General features: G+C 38.3%; 2 protein-coding genes across 2 annotated transcripts in view; both read left to right on the forward strand.

Moving 5' to 3' along the window:
- The window catches only part of mtch2 (mitochondrial carrier homolog 2), a 19,486-nt gene extending 5,002 nt beyond the window's left edge, over positions 1-14,484 (forward strand). The window contains exons 3-13 of the mRNA XM_024295543.1: positions 683-789; positions 3,000-3,026; positions 5,332-5,388; positions 8,904-8,961; positions 9,063-9,114; positions 9,199-9,258; positions 10,400-10,493; positions 11,555-11,602; positions 11,680-11,747; positions 11,823-11,898; positions 13,867-14,484. Of these exons, the coding sequence (XP_024151311.1) occupies positions 683-789; positions 3,000-3,026; positions 5,332-5,388; positions 8,904-8,961; positions 9,063-9,114; positions 9,199-9,258; positions 10,400-10,493; positions 11,555-11,602; positions 11,680-11,747; positions 11,823-11,898; positions 13,867-13,953 (734 nt within the window). The 3' untranslated portion in view covers positions 13,954-14,484. The remainder of the gene's footprint in view (positions 1-682; positions 790-2,999; positions 3,027-5,331; positions 5,389-8,903; positions 8,962-9,062; positions 9,115-9,198; positions 9,259-10,399; positions 10,494-11,554; positions 11,603-11,679; positions 11,748-11,822; positions 11,899-13,866) is intronic.
- A 3,307-nt stretch (positions 14,485-17,791) lies between these two features.
- znf414 (zinc finger protein 414) overlaps positions 17,792-21,424 on the forward strand; it is a 5,910-nt gene continuing 2,277 nt past the window's right edge. Inside the window, exons 1-2 of the mRNA XM_024295544.2 lie at positions 17,792-18,094; positions 18,217-18,330. Of these exons, the coding sequence (XP_024151312.2) occupies positions 17,800-18,094; positions 18,217-18,330 (409 nt within the window). The 5' untranslated portion in view covers positions 17,792-17,799. The remainder of the gene's footprint in view (positions 18,095-18,216; positions 18,331-21,424) is intronic.

Genomic DNA, 21,424 nt, shown 5'->3' on the forward strand with positions numbered 1-21,424 from the left:
GTCGGCTCTACAGTTGTAATGTAAATACATGCGAGTTCTGGCGTCTACCGGAAGTTTCACCCATAATTCACGCAAAGGCTCATGGGGGCTAGGAATAAGGTCAATAGTTTAGCTAATATTTTAGCAACAGGCTAACACTTTTGACTAATTTAGTTTACTAAGGAATTTTAGGCTATTTTGGAGTTCAGCTAATATTTAAGCAACGAGCTAACTGTTTTGGCTAATTTGGCCTCTACAAAGTTTTTGGGCTAATTTGGAGTTTAGCTCATATTTAAGCAACACTAAATATGATAGCAAAATTGGCATTTATTTGGGATATTAAAGCAATTTTACTACAATTATTTTAGAAATTTAGGTCAACTTCAGCACTGTTCTCTAACAAAATCTCCAGTCTTTTAGCAAATTTAACATTTCAAATCAACTTTATTTATGAAGCACTTTAACACAGCCAAACTTCTACAAAGCGATGTACATTAAAACATCAAGAACACTAACCTTCTCATTTTCAGTAAATCCCTTCAGATATTAAAGTAAATTGCGTCATCATTTTCTGCAAAAAGTTTTAGCAATATCTGCGACTACTTTCAGCTAAAAGCATTAACACTTGCATTATCACAGGTAATGCAACTTTTGTAGTGCCTTTTTAAATTTGTGTAACTTTCATTTTCCTTTTGCTTTTCAGCAAAACATATCATAAAGATCGACGGGAAGGTTGGGCTCTTCAAAGGACTTGCTCCAAGGCTCTGTGCCAGCACCATTGGCACGTTTGTGCACAGCAAAGTTGTGGAGGTACCTTTGCTCCGTTTCTTCTCTTCACATATCCTGTAATGACCTTGACTTTAGTGCTGTCTTTTAGTCGCCTCACAATCTGGATTCTTCCCTTCTCCCTACCCCTACATTATTCCTCTAAACGGAGAGTTATGGAAATAGTGTCTCAGAGTTCACGTCATTTTCGCTCGATGACATCATCAGTTGTTGCTTGTCATCTAGCGTTAGCGCCGAGCTTCCAGTGCTTGAATATACATGACAATAGAGGTTTTATAACATTAAAAGGGTAACGTTAGAGCAAAAAGTCATTACTTAATTCAAATGTAAACATCTGTGGTTCCTCCACAGAGAAGAAGCACGGTTCCGCGTCGCAGCGCGAAGGGCTCGGTATCCCTCTGCTCAGAGGGTTGCTTCTTAAAAAACTGTTTTGGATACCCCTAATGCTACAAACGAAGAGGAAGGGAGGTCGGAAGAATTGGGACTGTGCCTTAGATTTATACACTGGTCAAAGTTTTCATGGCTTTTACATTTATGTAAAGCCTTAGTCACAACTGCCCTTACCCCGGGCTTACACAGCATCTTCTCCGACGCTGGAGTCTTTACATAAATTGAAAAGTACAAGAGGCAGTCACACTGCATCTAGTCCGGTCCGGCCTCTCTGGCACTCCAAATCCATTTTGTTGGCTTCAAATTTTGACCTCTTAACAACCTAAACGAGAAATTATGCGAGCAATTGTTCAGTGCATCCGGCACATTTTTCCCCGTGGTGTAAAGATTACGTCTTTTCCACTGACAAAGGGTCACAAAGTGTGTGGTAGAGCGTCATATCGGTCATTTAATCCAAAATCACGGCGAAATGAGGGGTAGTTTACTAGTACTGTCTACATAACTGGCGGGTTATCACATGAACCTACATGAGTTTGGAGTCTTGCAAGGTTGGCAGCAAAGCCTGTGGCTGCAGCAGGATGGCAGCCATTTGCAGCAACATGGAGGATCGATCCAGTTATCTGTCGTAGCATGACCGCTGCGGCAGCTGCACTGGAGTTGGACTGGATGCAGCGTGAGCCCGACCTTACAGGGTACGAGCTGTCTGCAGGCAACAGATGGGCAAATCTGTATGCAGGTGGCCTTCTCAAACCATCGAGGTGTTCCACCGCTCAGTAAGCCTGTAGAGAGAAAATGTTCCTGTGTAGTTTTTCTACGGGCATGCTGCGGGCGACAGGTCGTAGTGAACTTTTACGCAACAGCAAGGGTGAAGTAGGTGAGACTAACCAATACTAGCGCGTGCACTCACAGTTAGAAGAGGTTTGGTGCGAAATGTCAAACCTGTGAAAATCTGGTGAATCTTATTCCAGGCGTTTTCCTTCTTGGCTCTATTCTGATAAATGAAAGACTTGGTGTTATAGGCCGGATACAAATTCTTCCTCTGCCCCCCAGCTTGTCCCAACCCCTCCAATTGTGAAAGCATTTGGAGGGGTGGAGTTGTTGGAAATAGTTTTTTTAGCGCTAACCCTGGCGTTGGAGGGATGCCGAGCCCTCTGCTGCAAGGGGGTTCCGGGTTTTGCGGTACCGCAGGGAAGCGTTTTTCTTCATGTGGGTGTGCTCGGATGCACAGAAATTTACATTTAAACTTAATTATTGACTTTTTGTTTTAACATGACCTTGTAAAAGTTATAATACCAATGTCGTTATGTGTTTCCGAGCACTAACGTAGCTGACCAATGACTATTGATGACATCATCGAATGGAAGTAACGTCCAAATTCGAAGAGAATATTTTCCTATTGCTCTGTTTGGAGGCTGAATGTAGGAGAAGAATTCAGATTAGGCCATAGAATTCTCTTTATGCACGAATTAATTAATTATTAATCTCTCCTTCATAATCTATTTATAAACGGTTGGCACTTCTTTGTTTTAAAAAGAACACCATCCATATGTCACTACCAAATCCAGTTCCCTGATTGGTCAAAGGTAAACTGGTTTAACTTTGTCTGCACGTTCAGTGGCCTTGTTATGTTTGTAGAGCCTGAAAACAGGCTTAAAAACTTTCTTAGTGACACATGACGGCGAGATTGTCGAACACAGAAGCTTGAAACGCACATTTACATAACATTTGCATAAGGCTTGGCACGATGATCTTAACAACAAGCTAGTTTCTTTTTTAGTCTAATTGTTCGATAATCTGTACTCTGTTCTTTTGACAACCTTTTTTTTTCATTTCTCTTCTTACAGAAATATCCGGACCAGGATCAATTCCAGGTGAGGGTATATATTTTACTACAAGATAAATGACGTTTTCCTTAATCTGTAACACTGAAACTTTAGTAGATAATTTAATGTTCATAAGCTCTCAGTGTAATTAAGATTACTGCTGTCATGCAATAAATGTTTTTGTGTGATTAATTAATCGTGACCTGTAGATAATCTATTTTTAATTGTATTATTTTAACCTTAATAATTGCTGTTAAAACCTTCACTTTGGGGCATTTTCATTTAAACTAGTGTCATTGTAGTGTAGTAAATGATCAAAATAACCAAAAAAGTGACTTCGGGAAGTTTTCCTAATGTATCAGGCTTTCAGCCTTTACTTTTGAGTCACCTAGGGGGATTTTCTTTCAATCTTAAACAACAAAGAAAAGCATCAGTTGGAACACTTGTCTGAGCAATCCAAGTGAAGTATCATCAATCTCAAGTATCAAAAATCCTCTTGGCTTTCATGTGGATCTTTTTCCTGGAGACACGCGCAGTCGCGCACCTTTATGTTTTTGCTCAATGATCCATGTTCAAACCAGTTCTTTTAATTGGTCGCTCACTTTCTTTGCGCCTCCGCCAGTCAATTGTTTGCTTGTTGCTCCTTTTCCTGCAACCGTCTTCTCCAAACCACCATCTGCTTGCACCATTCTCAGATACGTTTAGTGGTGCAGATTCCTCTCCCGAATGTTCTTTGGCATATGCCACCGCACTAGGGCTGGGAATCTCAGGATACGATGCGATTCGCGATAGTATCTCGATATGGCAAGCATTAAGAGGGATTATGTTTTCAAGGTGTATATAATCAGAGATGAGAGGATTACATGGAAGCAACAGTCCGATACGAAAATGAGGTTGTGATTAAAAACGCTCTAAAATGTCTAATTAATTAATCATTTGACACCCCAAAATTAAGATATTGTTCAGAATCTAGATTTAAGTTAATCTGTTGGAATTGAGTTTATTGCATAAAAGGTTTCAGAGCTCTGTGTATTTCAGAGACCATGTTATTTTGCTGTCATTGGCGACTGCACATAACATTTGAAAGTGTTAACATACTGTACATTACTGCATATATTCATGATAATTTTCAGAAAAAGTAAAAGAGTAGAATCTATAAAGACTGCTCTTCATTAGTGTTTTCAGAGTTGTGGTGGGGAACCTCCAACCTTTAGGCCGTATACATCCCCTGAAACCCTTTTATCCGGCCCACCAAAATATTTCAAAAAATGTGTAGACAATTCATATATTTTCTATGATCAGTGTGATATTAGGATGTCTTTCCAGACCAAGATGAGTGTGTTGTGTGTGTTGTGTAGCTTGTGGTGAAGACTTGTTGGAGAGATTAGCCACAGGGGTTTAACCCAAAGCATGCTTCTGGACCCAGAATTAAAGAAGGAAAATATGATGAGTGTTATAGAATCACACTGAACTAGTGACAACTGTTTTCCTCTTAAATACTGTCAGTAAGAAAACAGAGGACATCTTCTAGCCTGAATGTTTTCCTAGAGAAGAAGCTTTCATTTGCCTTTTTTGGTTTAGTGATGAGCTGAGAAATAGAATCTCTGCAAATGCTTCCTCTGTGCTGCTGTCTGGCTCTACAATGATCACTTTGGACTCAAACGCATCACAAGCCCCAACTCATGCAAGGTGTTGATTAGGACCTGCACAATACACTGAAAATGTAATGTTTCAACAAATTGAAAATGTATTGTTGTTACAATATCAGCACAATCAAAAGACAGCATAAACTCTGACAAATGGTAACCTCAAATCTTTACACGCGCTAAAAATGTAATTGCAGCTTGAAATGAATTGATGAATGGAATAAAAGCCGTTACGCATTTGACCAAACGGATGAACCCCTTAATGTTGTTGACCAAAGGAGACCTTTTATGTTCAGTGTATGTTGACGTGGATCATTTGGAGAACAGTTTGTCATGTTAAGTTTTAAATAAATAAAACTGTTGCAGTGAATTGAAGATAATGGTTGTTAGTTGTTTCTTGGTTTAATTTATTGCAAGTCATATTGACCTCACAATATTTATCACTACTATTACACATCACAAGTTTTCTTCATAATGTCTAGCCCTAGTGATGAACCAAGATTGCCTGCATTTATTTCATATTCATGTTGAATATGCCGCTATTTGTTTATATTTCTTTTGATTTTTTTTTTTTTTTTTTTTTTTGGTACTTTTTTATTGTTCATCTTGTTGCTGCTTCAGAAAAGAAATACCCTCTATGTGGAACAAAGAAATGCATTCTTAGTCCTGAAAGATTTCCTTCAAACGGATGTCTGTGTGCTGTCCAGGGTCTTGGTGAAAAGCGTGTGCCAGCAGAGGACTCCATGCAGCATGTTGTTCATGAGGTAAGATGGAATCTGCTGTCATCATCAAAACCCTCATAACAGCTTCAGGACACGGATCTGAAGTTATAAAATGTAAGAATGATCTGCAAACCTGTATTCTCTGAAAAAATAATTCCTGCATCTTTTCATTTGTCTCCGTTTATTCTCCTCACAAAGCAACAATCAGTTTCAGATTGGGATTCTAATTGATTACAAAAGAAAACTATAGCAGGAAGCATTATTAGAACAGCCCTGAGACAGACTGGAGACCTGTCCAGGGTGAACCACACATTGGACTGGAATGATGGTTGATCAGTGTTTGCTGCATCATGCGTGTGCTGTCTGCTGTGATGGTTATTGGCGTTTTCACATTATAGTAAAATGAATCTACCATGACTCGATCCAAATGCTATTTTCCAAGATCAATTCAGTTCTTCTCATTTAGAACAATTTTATGATGGTATAGGATGATTCGATTGGATTATCAACTTGCCTGGGATAGATTGATCTGGTTGGATTGTAGGAATAGAAATCTATTCATTAAAAATAATTGTTACACCTCTGCCACTAACTGATCATAGACTACCAAGTAAACCCATTTATTTCTTTTCTGTCCCAGATCAGTATAAACTACCTTTTAAACCCCTCATTATCAGTAATGCACTATCAACAAAGCTAACATGAAATTGTGTTCTTACCTTGCTGAGCTAAACTGAACAAGTTTCTATGGTCAACTGTAAATTAGACCACAGGGAATTTATGATGACTAACTGAGGCTAGTGTTTGTAGAACATATCACTATTTGTGGTATCAAACTAAAGATATACATGCATCATGAATCAACGTTAAATCAACAAACGTTTTTTTTTCTTTTAAAGAATATTTATGCCAAAAGGGAGACATAAATTACAAGGATTATTTTATTTTCTAACTAAACATGGTCCAATCATCTACAGTTGTGACTCATGAGGGAACAATAGTCATTTCTACTTCTCGTCACATTTTAAGTATGCTTAGTTGCCTCCAGACGTTTGACTGGGCAGCAAAGTTGTTAACCCAACTGTGTGTGGGTATTTGTGTGAGCAAATGTTCATTCGAGAAGCAGATTGAAGACACAGAAAGGCCTTGTATGTATGCCCAACCTACTATTGGAAGGTAATGAGAAGGGAGTCAAAGGTTCACTGAAAAAAAATTAACCAAGGCAATAATAGACACTGATGTAAATAAAGATTTATGAGGTTGTGATGGTAGCCTTTAGACCAGGAGTGTCAAACTCAATCGTTTAAGGGTCCAAAATCCAAAACACACCTTAGGTCACAGGCCGAACAGGATCATTGAACAATCTGAAACTACATTTTTAAAACTTTAAAACTGTAACTTTTTCACATAATTCTGAACTAGATATATAGCATTACCTGTGATAATGCTAGTGTGAATGTTGTAAACTGAATTTGGCCGCTGAAGATGCTGAAATTGATAGCTGAAAACGCTGAAGCTGATAGCCAGTTAAAATATTAGCTAGACGCCAAATTAGCCTAAAAACTACAAAAAGAAAACTTAGATTAGCCAAAACAGCTAGTATTTGATTGATTGATGATTGATTGGTTTATTTCAAGCATGGATTAAAAAATACAGGACAAAACACACAATTATTTCAAACTCATTACAGAAACAATTAAATGCATTGATTAGAAAATAGAGAACGAAAATAAAACACACTTATGTCACATTTGGTTCATTCATTTTTTATGATAATTAACTAAAGTCAGTCGAGTTTGATTGCTTGCTTGAAAAGGAGTGGGAAGAAGTGAATTTATATAATCCCACCACTACTTAATAACTTAATTTCACTGTTTTGCATAATTATGTAATCTGGTTGTTTTGTTTTGTTTTTGTTTGTAATTCCCAATAGCAAAGTGAAGTTCTTGATTATTGATTAATCTCATCAAACATTATTTCAGTAAACGGTAACATCAATCATACATCATGTAACAGATATATAATACTCATTGATTATCATCAAAATACAATGTTATATTGATGCAGAAAAATAATCATTACACATTGAGATCAAGTTTTAAAGTAACGATATAGTGCTTATTAATCATTCTCTGAAAGAATTCTTATAAATTTTCAGTAAACATTAATGATTCACACAATATCTAATAATCATTGATTATCTTTAGAACACATAATTACAATAATCCCGTAATCATTGCTACATATTTTGGATCAAGTAAAGAAAATTAGTACCATAGTGATTGTAAACTTTTCAGTAATCATTACTGCATATTACATAACATAAAACTCATTGATTACATTTGAAAAATCTTTGATTATTTCATCACATTCAAGTTCAGACATTTGGAATTCTTCAAACACCAGTTGATCTTTAACTCGTCTTATCTTCATAGATTAGAGTTTCTTTATCCATTTTCTTGAATGTATAAATGCTTGAACATTGTTTGAGATCATTACTTAACTTGTTCCAGAGTTTAGTTCCACACAGAAACACAGAAACTTTTCTTTGTGGTTCTTATCAATCTGACCTTGAAGTTCCTGCATCCTCTCAGTTTGTTCCTCCTTCATTTTCTAAGAACTGTTTCTGGATATTTATGGGAATGTTTTCCCACTAGCTCTGGATATTAACTGTGCAGTGTAAAAATCAACGAGGTCATACAGTTTTAGAATTCTGGATTGGTAATGTAGCATGTAGTATGTAGTTGAAATATAGCTAAACATCAAAATATCCCAAAAAACTAAAAAAAGCCAAAAATAGCAAAGCAGCTACTGTGTAAATATTAGCCTATCTCCTAAACAGCTTAAAAAACTTGAGAAGAAAATCCTAAATTAGCCAAACAGCTAGCATGTAGCTGAAATATTAGCTAAACTCCAAAATACCCTAAAAAATCTTAGTAAATGCCAAAATAGTCCAAACTAGCATAATGCCAATTTTTAAAATTTGAAAACTGTAACTTTTTATCATAATTATGAATAATAAAAAGGCAGAAATATTATTCCAAAATAAATCAACGTAAACCTTAAATATCTTTAAATATTTTACTCTCCATAAAAGTATATTTTGTCAAAAATATATTTCTATAATCAAATAAAATGATCTGGAGGGCTGGATATAATTACCTGGAGGGCTGGATTTGGCCCCCGGGCCTTGACTTTGACATGTGATTTATAGTACAGAAATATGCGGCTCACAAAAGCTGCTCATGGCTCAGAGATCTTTACAGAAAGTTTATCTTTTAATTAAGACAGAACTGCTTACTTCGTTTCAATAATTATTGCTGCTATCAATTAGGATTAGATGAATAAGATTAATCATAAAAGTAAAATGATGTTGCATCTCTACGAATCCTTTTAAGCCATAAGTTTCTCTTTTCCTTGTATCACATTCATGGCTATGATACAATCGTGAAGGAGGGAATTGCTGTGTTGGCTTGGTTTCATCTCATCTGGAGTTCACACTCATCATTGATGCTCTGTTTTCACTTCTGTTTTAACACGTCATTGTTGATCTACAGACGACCAAGGAAATGATCGCCCGATCATGTGCAACGGTCATCACACATCCATTCCACGGTGAGTCGTGACTTCTCCTGATAGCACAAGAGCTTTTTGAAATGTTTAGTTGGTGGATGTGGTTAAAGTTTGTACACCCATCCCCCTCTCTTGTCTTCTAGTCATCACTTTGCGATGTATGGTTCAGTTTATTGGAAGAGAAGCGAAATATAGGTATGGCTTCCATCATGTATGCCAACAAATAGTTTCAAACAAAGATTTGTTTTTAAAATAAATGTGACATTTTTCTGTTCTTAGTGGTGTGTTTGATTCCATCGTCACAATCTACAGAGAAGAAGGCATCCTAGGATTCTTTGCGTAAGTAGACCATTAATAAAGGATAACTTCAAAACCTCTTTAGCTTAAAAACCCTGACCCTGGCATTTTGGTAACAGTTTAAAAAGTGTTCCAATGGTTTCCAATTGTTAAAAAGTGTCTTACTTCAGGGGAAATGCCTCAGTTTGCCCTCGTATGTTCTTAAACGGACTGAAATTGTAGCTCGTTGAAGGCCACCTCTCAGAACTCTCCTAATCTTCTAGAACAGAGGTCACCAAACCTGTTCCTTGTTGGCTACCACCCTGTTTGTTTTGCAGCTTCAGTACTCACTGCTCACCTGGATCAGGTGAGTCCTGTCAATCAGAAACTGGTCTGATTCAATCCAGCTAACCAGCATCTACTGGTGCAGGGTTGGTTGCGAACGCAGAGCCATAGCTCACGAGGAACGGGGTTGTTGACCGAGGTTCTAGGGCTCCTGAAAAGTTTCATGTTTCTCTCTCAGTCATTGTTTCCCCATGACCTAAAACGTGTGTCAAGCTTTCTGGAACGAGCCAGGACATAATTGCAATTTTATAAAAGGAACCCAGATCATGATTAAGCCGCCTTCGCGTTTCAAAGCGAGGACAGGCTTATTTTCTGGGTATGCTTAATTTCCTCCACTCTAAACTGGTGTCCTTTGTCAAAAAGCTTTAGTTTGTTGATCTATCCAAAAGACCTTCTCTTCTCAGCTCTGTGTCTTCCTTCAAATGTCCATGTGGCTCTCAGAATAAATCCCTGACACGTTTGTACCCTCACCTTCAGTCTTTGAATATTGTTCTGGGATTGAACTTTAATCTTGTTCTGCACACACTCTTCTGGAGCGTTTGCTTGCACTTCTGATTCTGACTGATGTGTGTAACGTCAACATCGGTGTGTGTCTTTGTGGGCTTGCAGTGGTCAGCATGTCTTCTGTTGGTGTTCAGCGATGTGCACACAGGAACTGTTTGAAGCCACCAGTGATGCAGAGGACAGGACCCACTTTGGCCAAAGTGTTTTAATCTTTAGGCTATGTTGTATTATTTTCATCTGACGTTACTTTAGTGATTGTTGTGGGTTTCTCTGTCAGGATCAAGGAGTACCAACACTTTGCAACCTCATTCCCAGTTCCTGTTTGTGGCAGATCAATGTGATCCTTTCTCTCCAGGGGTTTGATTCCTCGTCTACTGGGAGATGTCCTCTCTCTGTGGATTTGTAACATGCTGGCTCATCTAATCAACACCTATGCCATCGATGACTCGGTAGGTTCCCTGTGTCAGTCCGTTCCAGGGTTCAGAATGGTTGTCGTGAGCGTTAACTTTCACGAGTGTTCCTACTGGCCTTTAGAAAACTGCTTAGATTCATGCTTGTGTTTGATGTATTTGTGCCATCAGCCTGAGATCACGCTCATCATTTTTGTAACTTCTATCTAGGGCTGGGTGATGTGGCCAAAAAATTTAATCTCCAATTTTTTCATTCCAAATTACATTTTTGATTTTTCTCCCTCCTTTTAATTTCTTTAATAAAAGTTTCAAACGACAGAATATTTTTAACAGAAACTATTGTATTTTCCCATCTCCTATGGAAATTTGCTCAAAGATGAATTGCAACTAAGTACAATCGGTAAAAATGTTTTTTAGAACATTACAGCAGTTGTTTCATAAGCTACTGCTAACTTCAAGCATCTAATAAAGAAAAACAATACAATTATTCAGCAGAACAATTCTGACAGCAACAGCCTTCAAACTGATGTTGCTGTTTGTGGTTTGATGCTCCCAGTTTGAAGTTAGAACCTCAGTGACCAAATCTAGTTTTTAACTCAGTAGATAAAAAAAAAAATAAAACTAAACATATTTTTTACTGGACAATTTATTACGTTATTTTACAGAGAAAAACCATTGGAGTTATTCTTAAAAAATATGTTGAATACAAACAGAAGAAGTTACAACATAAAAACATCAGATTAAAAAAAGAACAACTTGATCTTAAAGAACTCCTTTAATGATTTCTAATCAGTCAAGCTCAACACCGGCTCTGTAATGTTACAGAGAGTCTACTAATAAAGTTAATACAAAGCGGATTTATGCCAGTTATTAAATTTATAAAATACTGCATTTATAAATGTATGAATTACCGCTGCTGCAGTTTGTTAGCATTAGCTTAGAAATGGCTCGTTAGATACAGTCGACTTTGTGGATGCTGTGCTGACTGACCGGTTGGTCTTTAGAGCCTTGAAAAGCCGTCTTTGGTCCATCCTCTGTGTGAACTATTTAGAGATAGTTTCAGGTGTTTTGAATGTGTCTTGGTTTCTGTTCATTTGCAGATGAGTCACACAGGAGAAATGAAGAACTGCTCTCAGGCTGTGACTGGGGTGAGCTGCAGAACGTCACGTCTGCACCATGTCTTCCCCTTGTGGAGTCTAAGCCGTCTCCCTTTATCTTTTTGCAGTTCTTTGCGAGTATGCTCACATACCCGTTTGTCCTGGTGTCCAACCTCATGGCCATCAATAACTGCGGGTGAGTTTGGTGATGGCTGGCCGTGCTGCAGCCTGCTGTTGCATCATGGCGCTGACGTTTGTGCTGTGCTGACAGACTGGCTGGAGGCCTGCCTCCCTATGCATCTATTTATCCCAGCTGGGTGGACTGCTGGAAGCACCTGAGCAGAGAGGTGAGCGCCCATCACATGATCACAGCCTAAGCAGTTACTTTTGTATTTGAAAGCAGTTTGAAACCTATGCACATGAAACATTAACAATTTTGAGTCACTATTCGGGATGCTACATTTCACTTTGCCCTCTGTTTGGTTATAAATTTAGATTTTTTGAGTCATGCTTTTGTTTTGGTTTGATATGATTTAGGGATGTCCTGATCAGGTTTTTTTTATTTGATTTAGAGTATCTGCTAATAGACCCTTTTCACGTGACGTCACACAAAACGGCGAGTGTGCAGAGGGGCTTCTGGTTATATAATATGTCTATCATTTAGAACGGCAAAGCTGACAGCTGAACACTGTTTAAAGCAATTTTACATAAATAATAAAGGTAACCTTACCAATTGTAACCAAAATCTGACCAATATGTATTTTCTAAATGACCTCCCTGGTTGTATTGTTTCCCCTCTCAGATCAAATGTCAGTATTCCTCCTGCAGAATGCTCCACAGCTGCTTCCCCAAAATCCTCTGGATGATATTAAACCAGTCGTGGATTATTTCTCTCTGACAACCCGGTCATAGTCAGGCCCAATCCGAGTTCTTCCCTTCTCCCGTCCCCTTCATGTAACCCTCCAAACGAACAGTTATGAAAAAATAATGTCTCATATTTCAGAAGTCACTTTCGTCAATGACGTCACTAATAATTGCCAGTATGCTAGCATTTGCGGGGAGCTTCCAGTGCTTGAATATGCAAGGTAATATCTGTTTTAAAACTTAAAAAAAGTTAAGCTACAACAAAAAGTCATCACTTACCTTTAAATGTAAACTTCTGTGGTTCAGAGCGCACCCACGAGAAGAAAAGCTCTTCTCAGCACGACGCGGTTTAGCCTCACGGAGGATGGCTTTATATCCCTCTGTTTGGAGGGTCGGATTTAAAAAATACATTTCCTAGACACACTTAAAGTGCCCCTTCAAACGGAGGGGAAGGGAGGAGGGGAGAATTTGGATTGGGCCTTAGATGAAGGTTACAGGAACTTCATTGAACGCTGCTGGTTTGATTTTGAAGTAATTAAGATTTTCTTCTTCTAATCGATGCTAATGCTAAAACTAGCTTTCCATGACGGGGATGAGACGTAGATCTGCAAAAGATCTTTTCTGTCTAGTTAAAGTTGATTACATTTCTGTGTTCACAAAATCACTAAAAACAGACTAAAGTCAGACAATTTCAACAATAAAGAAAAACTAATAAATGTTGTTATTTTCTGACCTAACTCCTGTTTGCCGTGTCAGATCCCTGCAGGATAATAAAGATAAAATAATTTGAAACCGTCAAAAAAAATTCCTATTAAAAAAGCATTCCTATTTTTACAATTACCCCTTAAAATACCCAAAGGTTGCCTTGGGTGCAGTTAAAAGACGCGCGGTCAACATGCAACAGCAATCTGTGTCTTTACTGGAGGTATTAAATGTATCCAACATAAATTTCCATCAGTTTTTGTGCTGATTGCCCTTAAAACACGTGTGAATAACATCAGCCAAAATAGAACCCGTTACAATAATATCTGCTCAAATGAAAGGTCCATATTTACAATAAAACTTGTAATATTGGAAGATTATTCAAATTTGTGTTTAGATTTGTGAACAATCTAAGAGAAGAAATGAAAATACAGTTCAGCAGGACATTCATAAAATACATATTGTACATTTTTCTGTTGAAATTGGTGAGATTACCTTTTATTATTTATGTAAAATTGTGTTAAACATCATTCAGCTGTCAACTTTGCCGTTCTAAATCTGAACAAAAAAAGTCCCTACTCACATCAACCCCTAAGCAGAGCATTTCTGTGAAGTAACTTTAACCAGCAAGTGAAAATAGTGGTGTATTGTGGCATTCCTAACATCTCTCTTAATGCATTTGTTAATGATGCGAGGTCCTCTGTTCATTCAGATTTTTATTGGTCACATGTTCTCTTTCTTCATTGCAGGGCAACATGAGCAGAGGAAATAGCTTATTTTTCCGGAAACTTCCAGCAGGCAAGATGTATGCAATTGAACAGAAGAGATTTTTTTAAGTCTCAAAGTTGAGCTGATGACAGGGGAGGTCCATGCCTGAGCTGTGGATTGGACAGTTGGTTCTTCATCTCTTTTTCTTTTGGTATGCTTTCATTTACCATCCTAATTGTTTTTCTTAACAGCCTGTTATCATGGGAAATTCATTTTTGTTCAATCAGCTGAAACATAAACTAACGGGCCGTCGACCGTAGGGATGTGACAGATGCACAAGCACTGTATGGGGGCAGACGTTGGTGTTTTTACTGATCCGATGTACCCCTCCCCTTCTAGCCCTGCTTTTCTAAACATGGTGACGTGACGTTGTCATCACCATTGGATGTTGGAACCAACTGCTGTCTGTTCTGGAAATGTGAATCATTGTAGAGAGTCCTCTGTTAAGACGATTTTCTCGTTGTTTGTCCATGAGTTTCTATGATAATGTCAAAAGGAAGTGAGATTAATGACGATAATCATCTGTGAAAAGGCAGGGCTCAATGGGGACATGTATTCTGACTCAAATAAAACCTACATTTTTATGGTTTTCTTCTCTCGGATGTTGTATTTTTTCTTGAAGGAAGGAAAATGTTCAACCTCATTTCTGTTGGAGCAGAAAATGATCATAGAAAAACGTCTAAAGCAATCCACATCCACGTCCCATTATACAGTCACTGTGGAGAAAAGTATTTTTCACTGACACATAAGTGTTTTTTTATTTACTGCAACTTTTCAACCGTTAACAGGTTAATTCCGGTAGATTTTGAAGGAGAAAAGTGGCTCGACTGGAATTATCCTGTTAAGTATTGAAAAGTTTGTTAGGTTAGGTGATATTTAAAGAGTTAATTTCTATAATGGACTAGGAGACTATGTCAGAACTCTTTGTCTATAGACAACTACGACAATACGAGTTTAAGAAAATATTAGAAACAGCATTTCCATGAACTATGATTTAGTATGATACTATTTCTATCTAATAAACATAATAAATTTGACTAAATGTATACATTTTCCCAATAAATGTTAAATAGACACAACACTCATCCTTCAGTGGTTCACCTTTAGCCAAGTGTAATTAATCTGACTTGGCAAAACCAAGTTGCTTTGCTGTACTTTCAACTGTTTTCTTCACAACCAGAGTTAACATTTAAAGACCATAAGGTACAGGTGTGAACTAAAGCCACACTTGAGTCATCAATTTCATGACTTTAGACTCAACAAAATGTTAAGACTTGCGACATTGTTCCAGTGAAAGGAACTCTGAATGCTTCAGGATACTAAAACATTCTGGACAATTCCATGTTCTCGTAGTAACTGTTTGGAGTGGCTCCTTCCTCTTCCACCATGACAGAGCATCAGAGCACAAAGCAAGGTCCATAAAGACATGGAAGAGTCTGAACTGCACTGGTCTACAGAGTCCTGACCCTGTAGAACACCTTTAGGATGAATTAGAGTGGAGACAATTATATTGATACTGGAAAATACCATTTGGATTTAGGTATGGTAGGTTTATTTTACCATAGCGTAAAAACGACCTAGTCCATCCTAGGGGATAACACATGTGATTCAGCAGAAACTGATCAATCATCATTCTAGTCCAATGTGTGGAAACACTTTGAATTGATCAAAGACGTGACCATACAGGAAGCTCTAATGATTATTCTGATGTGGAAACACAACAGTGGACTAAACTTTATCAAACTAACGTGAATGGATTTGACATTCATTCTTGTTTGCTTGTACACATATTTAATTAATTATCTTGAAGAAATACAAAAAATCAGGAAGACTTCACCTGCACTGTTCAGAACCAGGTATTTATCTCTGAGTCACACTGCTGGAAGTTTGGGATGAAGATGTTCTGATCCATTTTAGGTCAGTGAATCAGATCCAATCGGATCATTGAAAATGACTCAATATTGATTATGAATCCCGTCAGCAACCAAAAGTCATGAAATAAAATGAATCATTGCTGAAATGAATCGTTTCATCCCTAGTAGTTACTCATCTTAAATCTTTTCCTCAAGCTTTTCAGATCAACCCAATTTCACTTTTGCGGATTTGGTGACAATTAGACACATTCATGAACAAGCTGGAGAAGACTACAAATAATTTAATGAAGAATATATACTGCTCACAAAAATTAAAGGAGCACTTTAAAGAAACACATTAGATCCATCAGATCTCAATATGAAGTTGGATATCTTTACAAATAACGACAGGACAGTTTAGGAACAAAAGGATGCCAAGTCTTTTAATGGAAATAAAAGTTTTCAGTCAGCGCTTCACAGTCATAGACCCATTGACGCACCCATTCACACGTGGCTCCGCTGCCCAACACTGGCACCAACCTTCCACCAGATCGAGGCAATTCGGGGTTAGGCGTCTTGCCCAAGGACGCTTCGACGCGTGGACGGGCAAGGCAGGAATCGAACCCGCAATCTTCCGATCAGGAGTTGACCGCCCTACCACTGCACCACGGCCGCCCATTTACCATTACTAGGGTAAGTAAATAAAATAATTTAAAGCTGTCAACAATTATGTTTTAAAATATAAAAAAAAAACAATTATGGTAGCCAGCCACGGCTGACAGCAGATAAACAATGAAGTCTGTTAGATTTAAGAAGTCAAAAAAAATTACAATATCATTGCACATACTTGTAATTTATGTATTTATGCTAATTTTGAGGCTGAGAGCTATGGTAAAAATACATTTTATCTAACAGTACCTTTCAGGGCCCTCATTGACGTTGTACAAGAGACAAGTTAATAACAGTTTAGTAAAAAAAAAAAAAAAAGAAAGTTGGTGGAAATATTTATTGCAATATTTTAGTCTGAACTGATGGGTTTTTTAGTTTTGGGGCGACTGTGTTACGGCGGTAGGGCGGTCGACGCCTGACCGGACGCAGTCCGTCACACGTAGAGCACAACATGAACCTAGTATGAAAGAATTTGTGATCATTTCAATATTATGTTTAATTGTTTGTTTCTAGTGAATCTTTTCTGTTAATAGGAAAACAGACAGTTTGATGAAAGGGCAAAAACAAAACATACTTGGCCTTAAAATACCTTTAATTCATTCTGTTGAGAAAAATCGAAACCGTGGTCAGGATTTGATGAGGTAGTGATTTTTATTTCAACAAGAAATCCTCTAGTGTTTTATCTTTGAACAGTCAGAGGCACTATAAACATGTACTGACCATATAGAGATTACCTTTAGACCGTGTAGTTTCCTAAAAGGCAGTTTCAAAACCATGGGCAGGCACAAACATTATAAACAATTAGATACATCACTAGAGATGACCTGCTAGCTTGTTGCCTACACTAAGTCAGACGCCATATTGGAATGGTATAGATGTCTGTTTACTGCTGTGTTACAGTTCAAATAGATCTGGAAAAACTGGAATGTGACTTTTCACTAGTAAATTATTGCTGTCAGCTGATAAATAAAACAGGCGCTAGCGGTCTACGGTGATGTCTGCTACCCACCGACCCGTTTATAAACACAGACTGAAGAGTCTAACAGTTTGTGTAAATCTCAGTCTGTGTGTAGATTAGAATAAAATCACAACCATGGATCAGGTATGTATTGTGTTTCTATATAATAACATATTTATTTATTTTAAAGAAGTTTGGAATGTTGTTCATTTGTTGCACTTTGTTCAAAAACATTATTACCATGAGCTGGGAATTATTTTTCTGATGATCAGAGTTTTTTCCTTTTTACAATCAGACCAAAATGAATCATTTTATGGTCATTTTTCTGTGTCTGTTAAACCATGTCTCATTGTTTTATACCATTCCAATATGGCATTACTCTTTTTGCGTCTTGGACAACAGTAAAAAACCTGCATGTCATCTCTGGTAACTCTATGGTTGTAAATATTTCAATGACGGTCGCCCTCTACAGGCGGCTGTCTGACGCTGCAGCCTCGCGGTGCGGTCGCCAAATAAGCGTCCTACCACTCGGGGGCGGTAATGCTTCACTTTACCGTTTGACAGTAGACAAAACCAGGAAGAAGAAGAAGAAGAAGAAGAAGAAGAAGAAGAAGAAGAAGAAGAAGAAGAAGAAACGGAAAAAGAAGCGTTTCTTCCTTCTCACCGTCTCAGCAGCGATGTTATCCTCGGTGAACAGCCTCCCTGTTTCTGCTGAAAATGGAAACGAAGGTTAGTTACTCCGTTTTAATGCCACGTTCAGACTTCCGGTTTGGTTTCTAGAAACGACCCTGACGTTCACCCAGAGCTACCTAGCATAGCCTGTCGTGTCTGAGGCTGCTGTTGGGTTTCAGGAAGACTCATGCGGATGGACTGTCCGCTGAGCGGCTGTAAACGAGCCTACAACGACACCATGACGCTCCAGAACCACGTCGAGGAGCACCGAATCCCGGCCGAGTCTGTGAACGGTGAGCCGCTCAGGAAACACGGAGGGTCCTCAGTCCTCCCAAACAGCAGCAGCCACTAGCAAAGTCCTGACGTCATACAGCAGCATCAGGATGTAAACAATCACCCTGAAATCAACAGCAGTCTTTATTGGTACATGGAGCTCTCCTCACGGTAAACAAATAGCTGGTTACACAAGTGGTAAACGGTCCACACCATGATGAAAGTTCACTTTTTTGAGGTTTTGAGTGTATTATAATGTTCTCCTCATTATAAAGAACTCCACAGCAGTATTCAGGGTTTTCCTGGCCTAAAGTAAGGTGGTGGTGGTGGTGGTGTCTCATCGAGGCCTCAGATTCGTGTACCTTTGCTCCCCAAGTAAATGTATTACAAATGACTATTTTAGCAGGTATATTTACATAAATAATGGACAAATTAGTATCATTTCATTCAAGTTTATTTCTTCATTTTCTTCTAAGTGCTTCTTAGTAAATAACACCTCAGATCCATGGACATTTACTGAACATGGGATTGTACAACAAACATTTACTCATTACTACTCAGATACTCATTTGCACAGTGAACAGTCTGTAGCAGAACATTTGACTCGTCAATGTTTCATCTTGTCAAACCTTTTCAGACACTCTTGGTAGTCAAAAACCTCTTGGTTTGGACCATCAATTGTAACTTTACAACAGACATCCAGTTCAATGTGACTACACTCCATATGTCAGGTTTTTGATCTTCCCTTTTACTTTTTGAAGAAAAAGGCACTTATTTTACGATTTACAATACCAGTAAAACTAGTGCATTTGACTAACATGAAAACAGATGTATCTATTTATGTACAGCTAGATCAGGGGCCCGTTCCAAGAAGCAGGTTCAACAAATTTAGAGTTCAAACCTGAACTTAGAGTCACTGGACTCTAAATTCCCAAACTCAGGGTTTTCGGTTCCAGAACAGCTGAAAATGTTTGATTCAATCAACTTGAAGTTGTCAGAACCAGAATCAGGTGTGAGCGTCGCGACCATAAAAAGCCCTGATCAATGGAGCAAAGACAGCATGATTCACCATGGCAACGGGAGCAAACACCTGAGTTACGTAGTTCCGGCGAGGGAAATTGATAAGTTCCTTCAAGCATATGCGACTATAGGAGAACATTTACTGCAAGAAAAGCAACACAGCTGCAGCGGTAGAACAGAGAGAAAATATCTGCAGTTATTTGAATCATTTCTAATAATGAATAAATAATGTCAGGAAGGTTATTTTGTCTCTTGTTGAGTAAGGAGTGGTTTTTGATCTGTTACCAATCTAATAAGTAATCTCCGTGATCGTAACCCCCCACCTACACACACAGATATCACTGCACGCTAAAAAGAAACTGTAGCTGCCTGGCATATGTTAAAAAAGTATTTATTTAATTTTAATTCTCAAGACTTAAAAAATATTCGCCGAATTTTTTTAAACGTAAAAATAACTTTCCGTAGCCGGGAGTCGAACTCGCTACCTATGCAGTGGGAGGCAGCGTTGCTGTCAATTGAGCTAATGTCTGACGCAAGTCCTGGACGGTGAATAAGTCCACATCCTTCTCCGGTGCTTGACATTCCTTAATTCCTATTGTTAAGGGTTTAAAATAGGGAAAAGAAAACTGTATTTTTAATAGCGAGTCCCTGGAAAAACTCACTATTTATAATATCGCTGAAATAAAAATGAATTGGGAAACTCCAGTCAATCGACTCGTGTCCTCCAAATCCTCTACCGACGTAAATAACATTTCCTCTGGATTAATCAGCCTCCTCTCTACATGATCCTCTATGAATGAACATGTCATTTTGGTTTCTGAGTGGTGAAAACGTGACGTCTCTAATGTGAATGTTCTCTAAATGTTCATGAGGAACTCATATTTGAACATCTTTCACTTTAAAAAGGGGCGGAGACCGCAGAGAACTCTAAGTTTCCTGAAGAAAACCTGCTACCGACCAGGTTTCGTTCACAGACTCAGTTACCATAGTGATTGATTCTGAGTTCAGCTTAACCCGCTTCTTGGAACGGGCTTGGTTTCGCCCACTTTCCCGGGTTTGAGTTATCCCTCTTTCTGGAACCGAAAACTCAGAGTTTTGCCGAATTTGGAGTTCACGAACTCAGAGTTCCAACAAAACCTGCTTCTTGAAACGGGCCCCAGGGGTAGGGAACCCTGGTCCTTGAGAGCCACCTTCCTGCATGTTTTCTAATATACCCATGGCAGGTAATCAGTCTTGAGTAGGGACTCATGACAATTACCTGGTTCAGGTGTGTCCAGCCAAGAACATGCCAGAGCAGGGTATATTGGAAAACATGAACGAAGGTGGCTCTCGAGGTCCAGGGTTCCCTACCCCTGATCTAGATACACACAGTTACAGAAGAAACAATACTCACTGTTTCTTCTGTGGGTGTAATGGATCACAAATTTCATGGATTGTGTTACAGTTTTAGGGTCACGGTTCAGATCATTTTTCAGATTAGTAAAAAGTGAAAAAACAGCCATCAATTTATAAATGTAACTAATCTAAATTAAATAAACACTAATTAAGTAATCTTCACTTTAAAAAAACGTTATTTTATTTTTTCTTTTCTTTCCCCCTCTTTGTCCTCAGCAGTCTTACTCTGCTGGGTTTTGTTATTTTAGTTTGGATCTTGGTAGTCTTAGTTTTCAGGCTTTGTTTATTTGTTTTCTTTAGGTAGTTTTGGTTATGCAGCCATTATCAGGAGCTGCTGACTCTGACGGTCGACATGTCTGGATCAGCTGTCTCCATGACTTATTTTATGTTTGCTCAAGGAGCCTCAATGGAGAGATAAAAGAGACACATGTGGATCTGGAGCTGCAGGTTGTAGACCTCTGGTCTAGAGGAACATGAAAACAGTTTGTTCTCAGTTTCTGTGAATTTTGTCCAACTAAAAATCAGTGGAATAGAAAAGCTGGTGTTATTAAAAAGAATATCGAGCATTGCCACAAAGATGCTTTTAAAGGCAAGTCATTATTAAGTCCTCAAACATGCCCAGGACTACAAAGGGTTAAGGGGGATTCTCCTGCTCTGTAGTTGTTCAGCCTCCTGAAAGAATGCCCCCCCCCCCCCCCC

Source organism: Oryzias melastigma, linkage group LG3 (assembly GCF_002922805.2).
Source record: "Oryzias melastigma strain HK-1 linkage group LG3, ASM292280v2, whole genome shotgun sequence".
Classification (NCBI taxonomy): domain Eukaryota; kingdom Metazoa; phylum Chordata; class Actinopteri; order Beloniformes; family Adrianichthyidae; genus Oryzias; species Oryzias melastigma.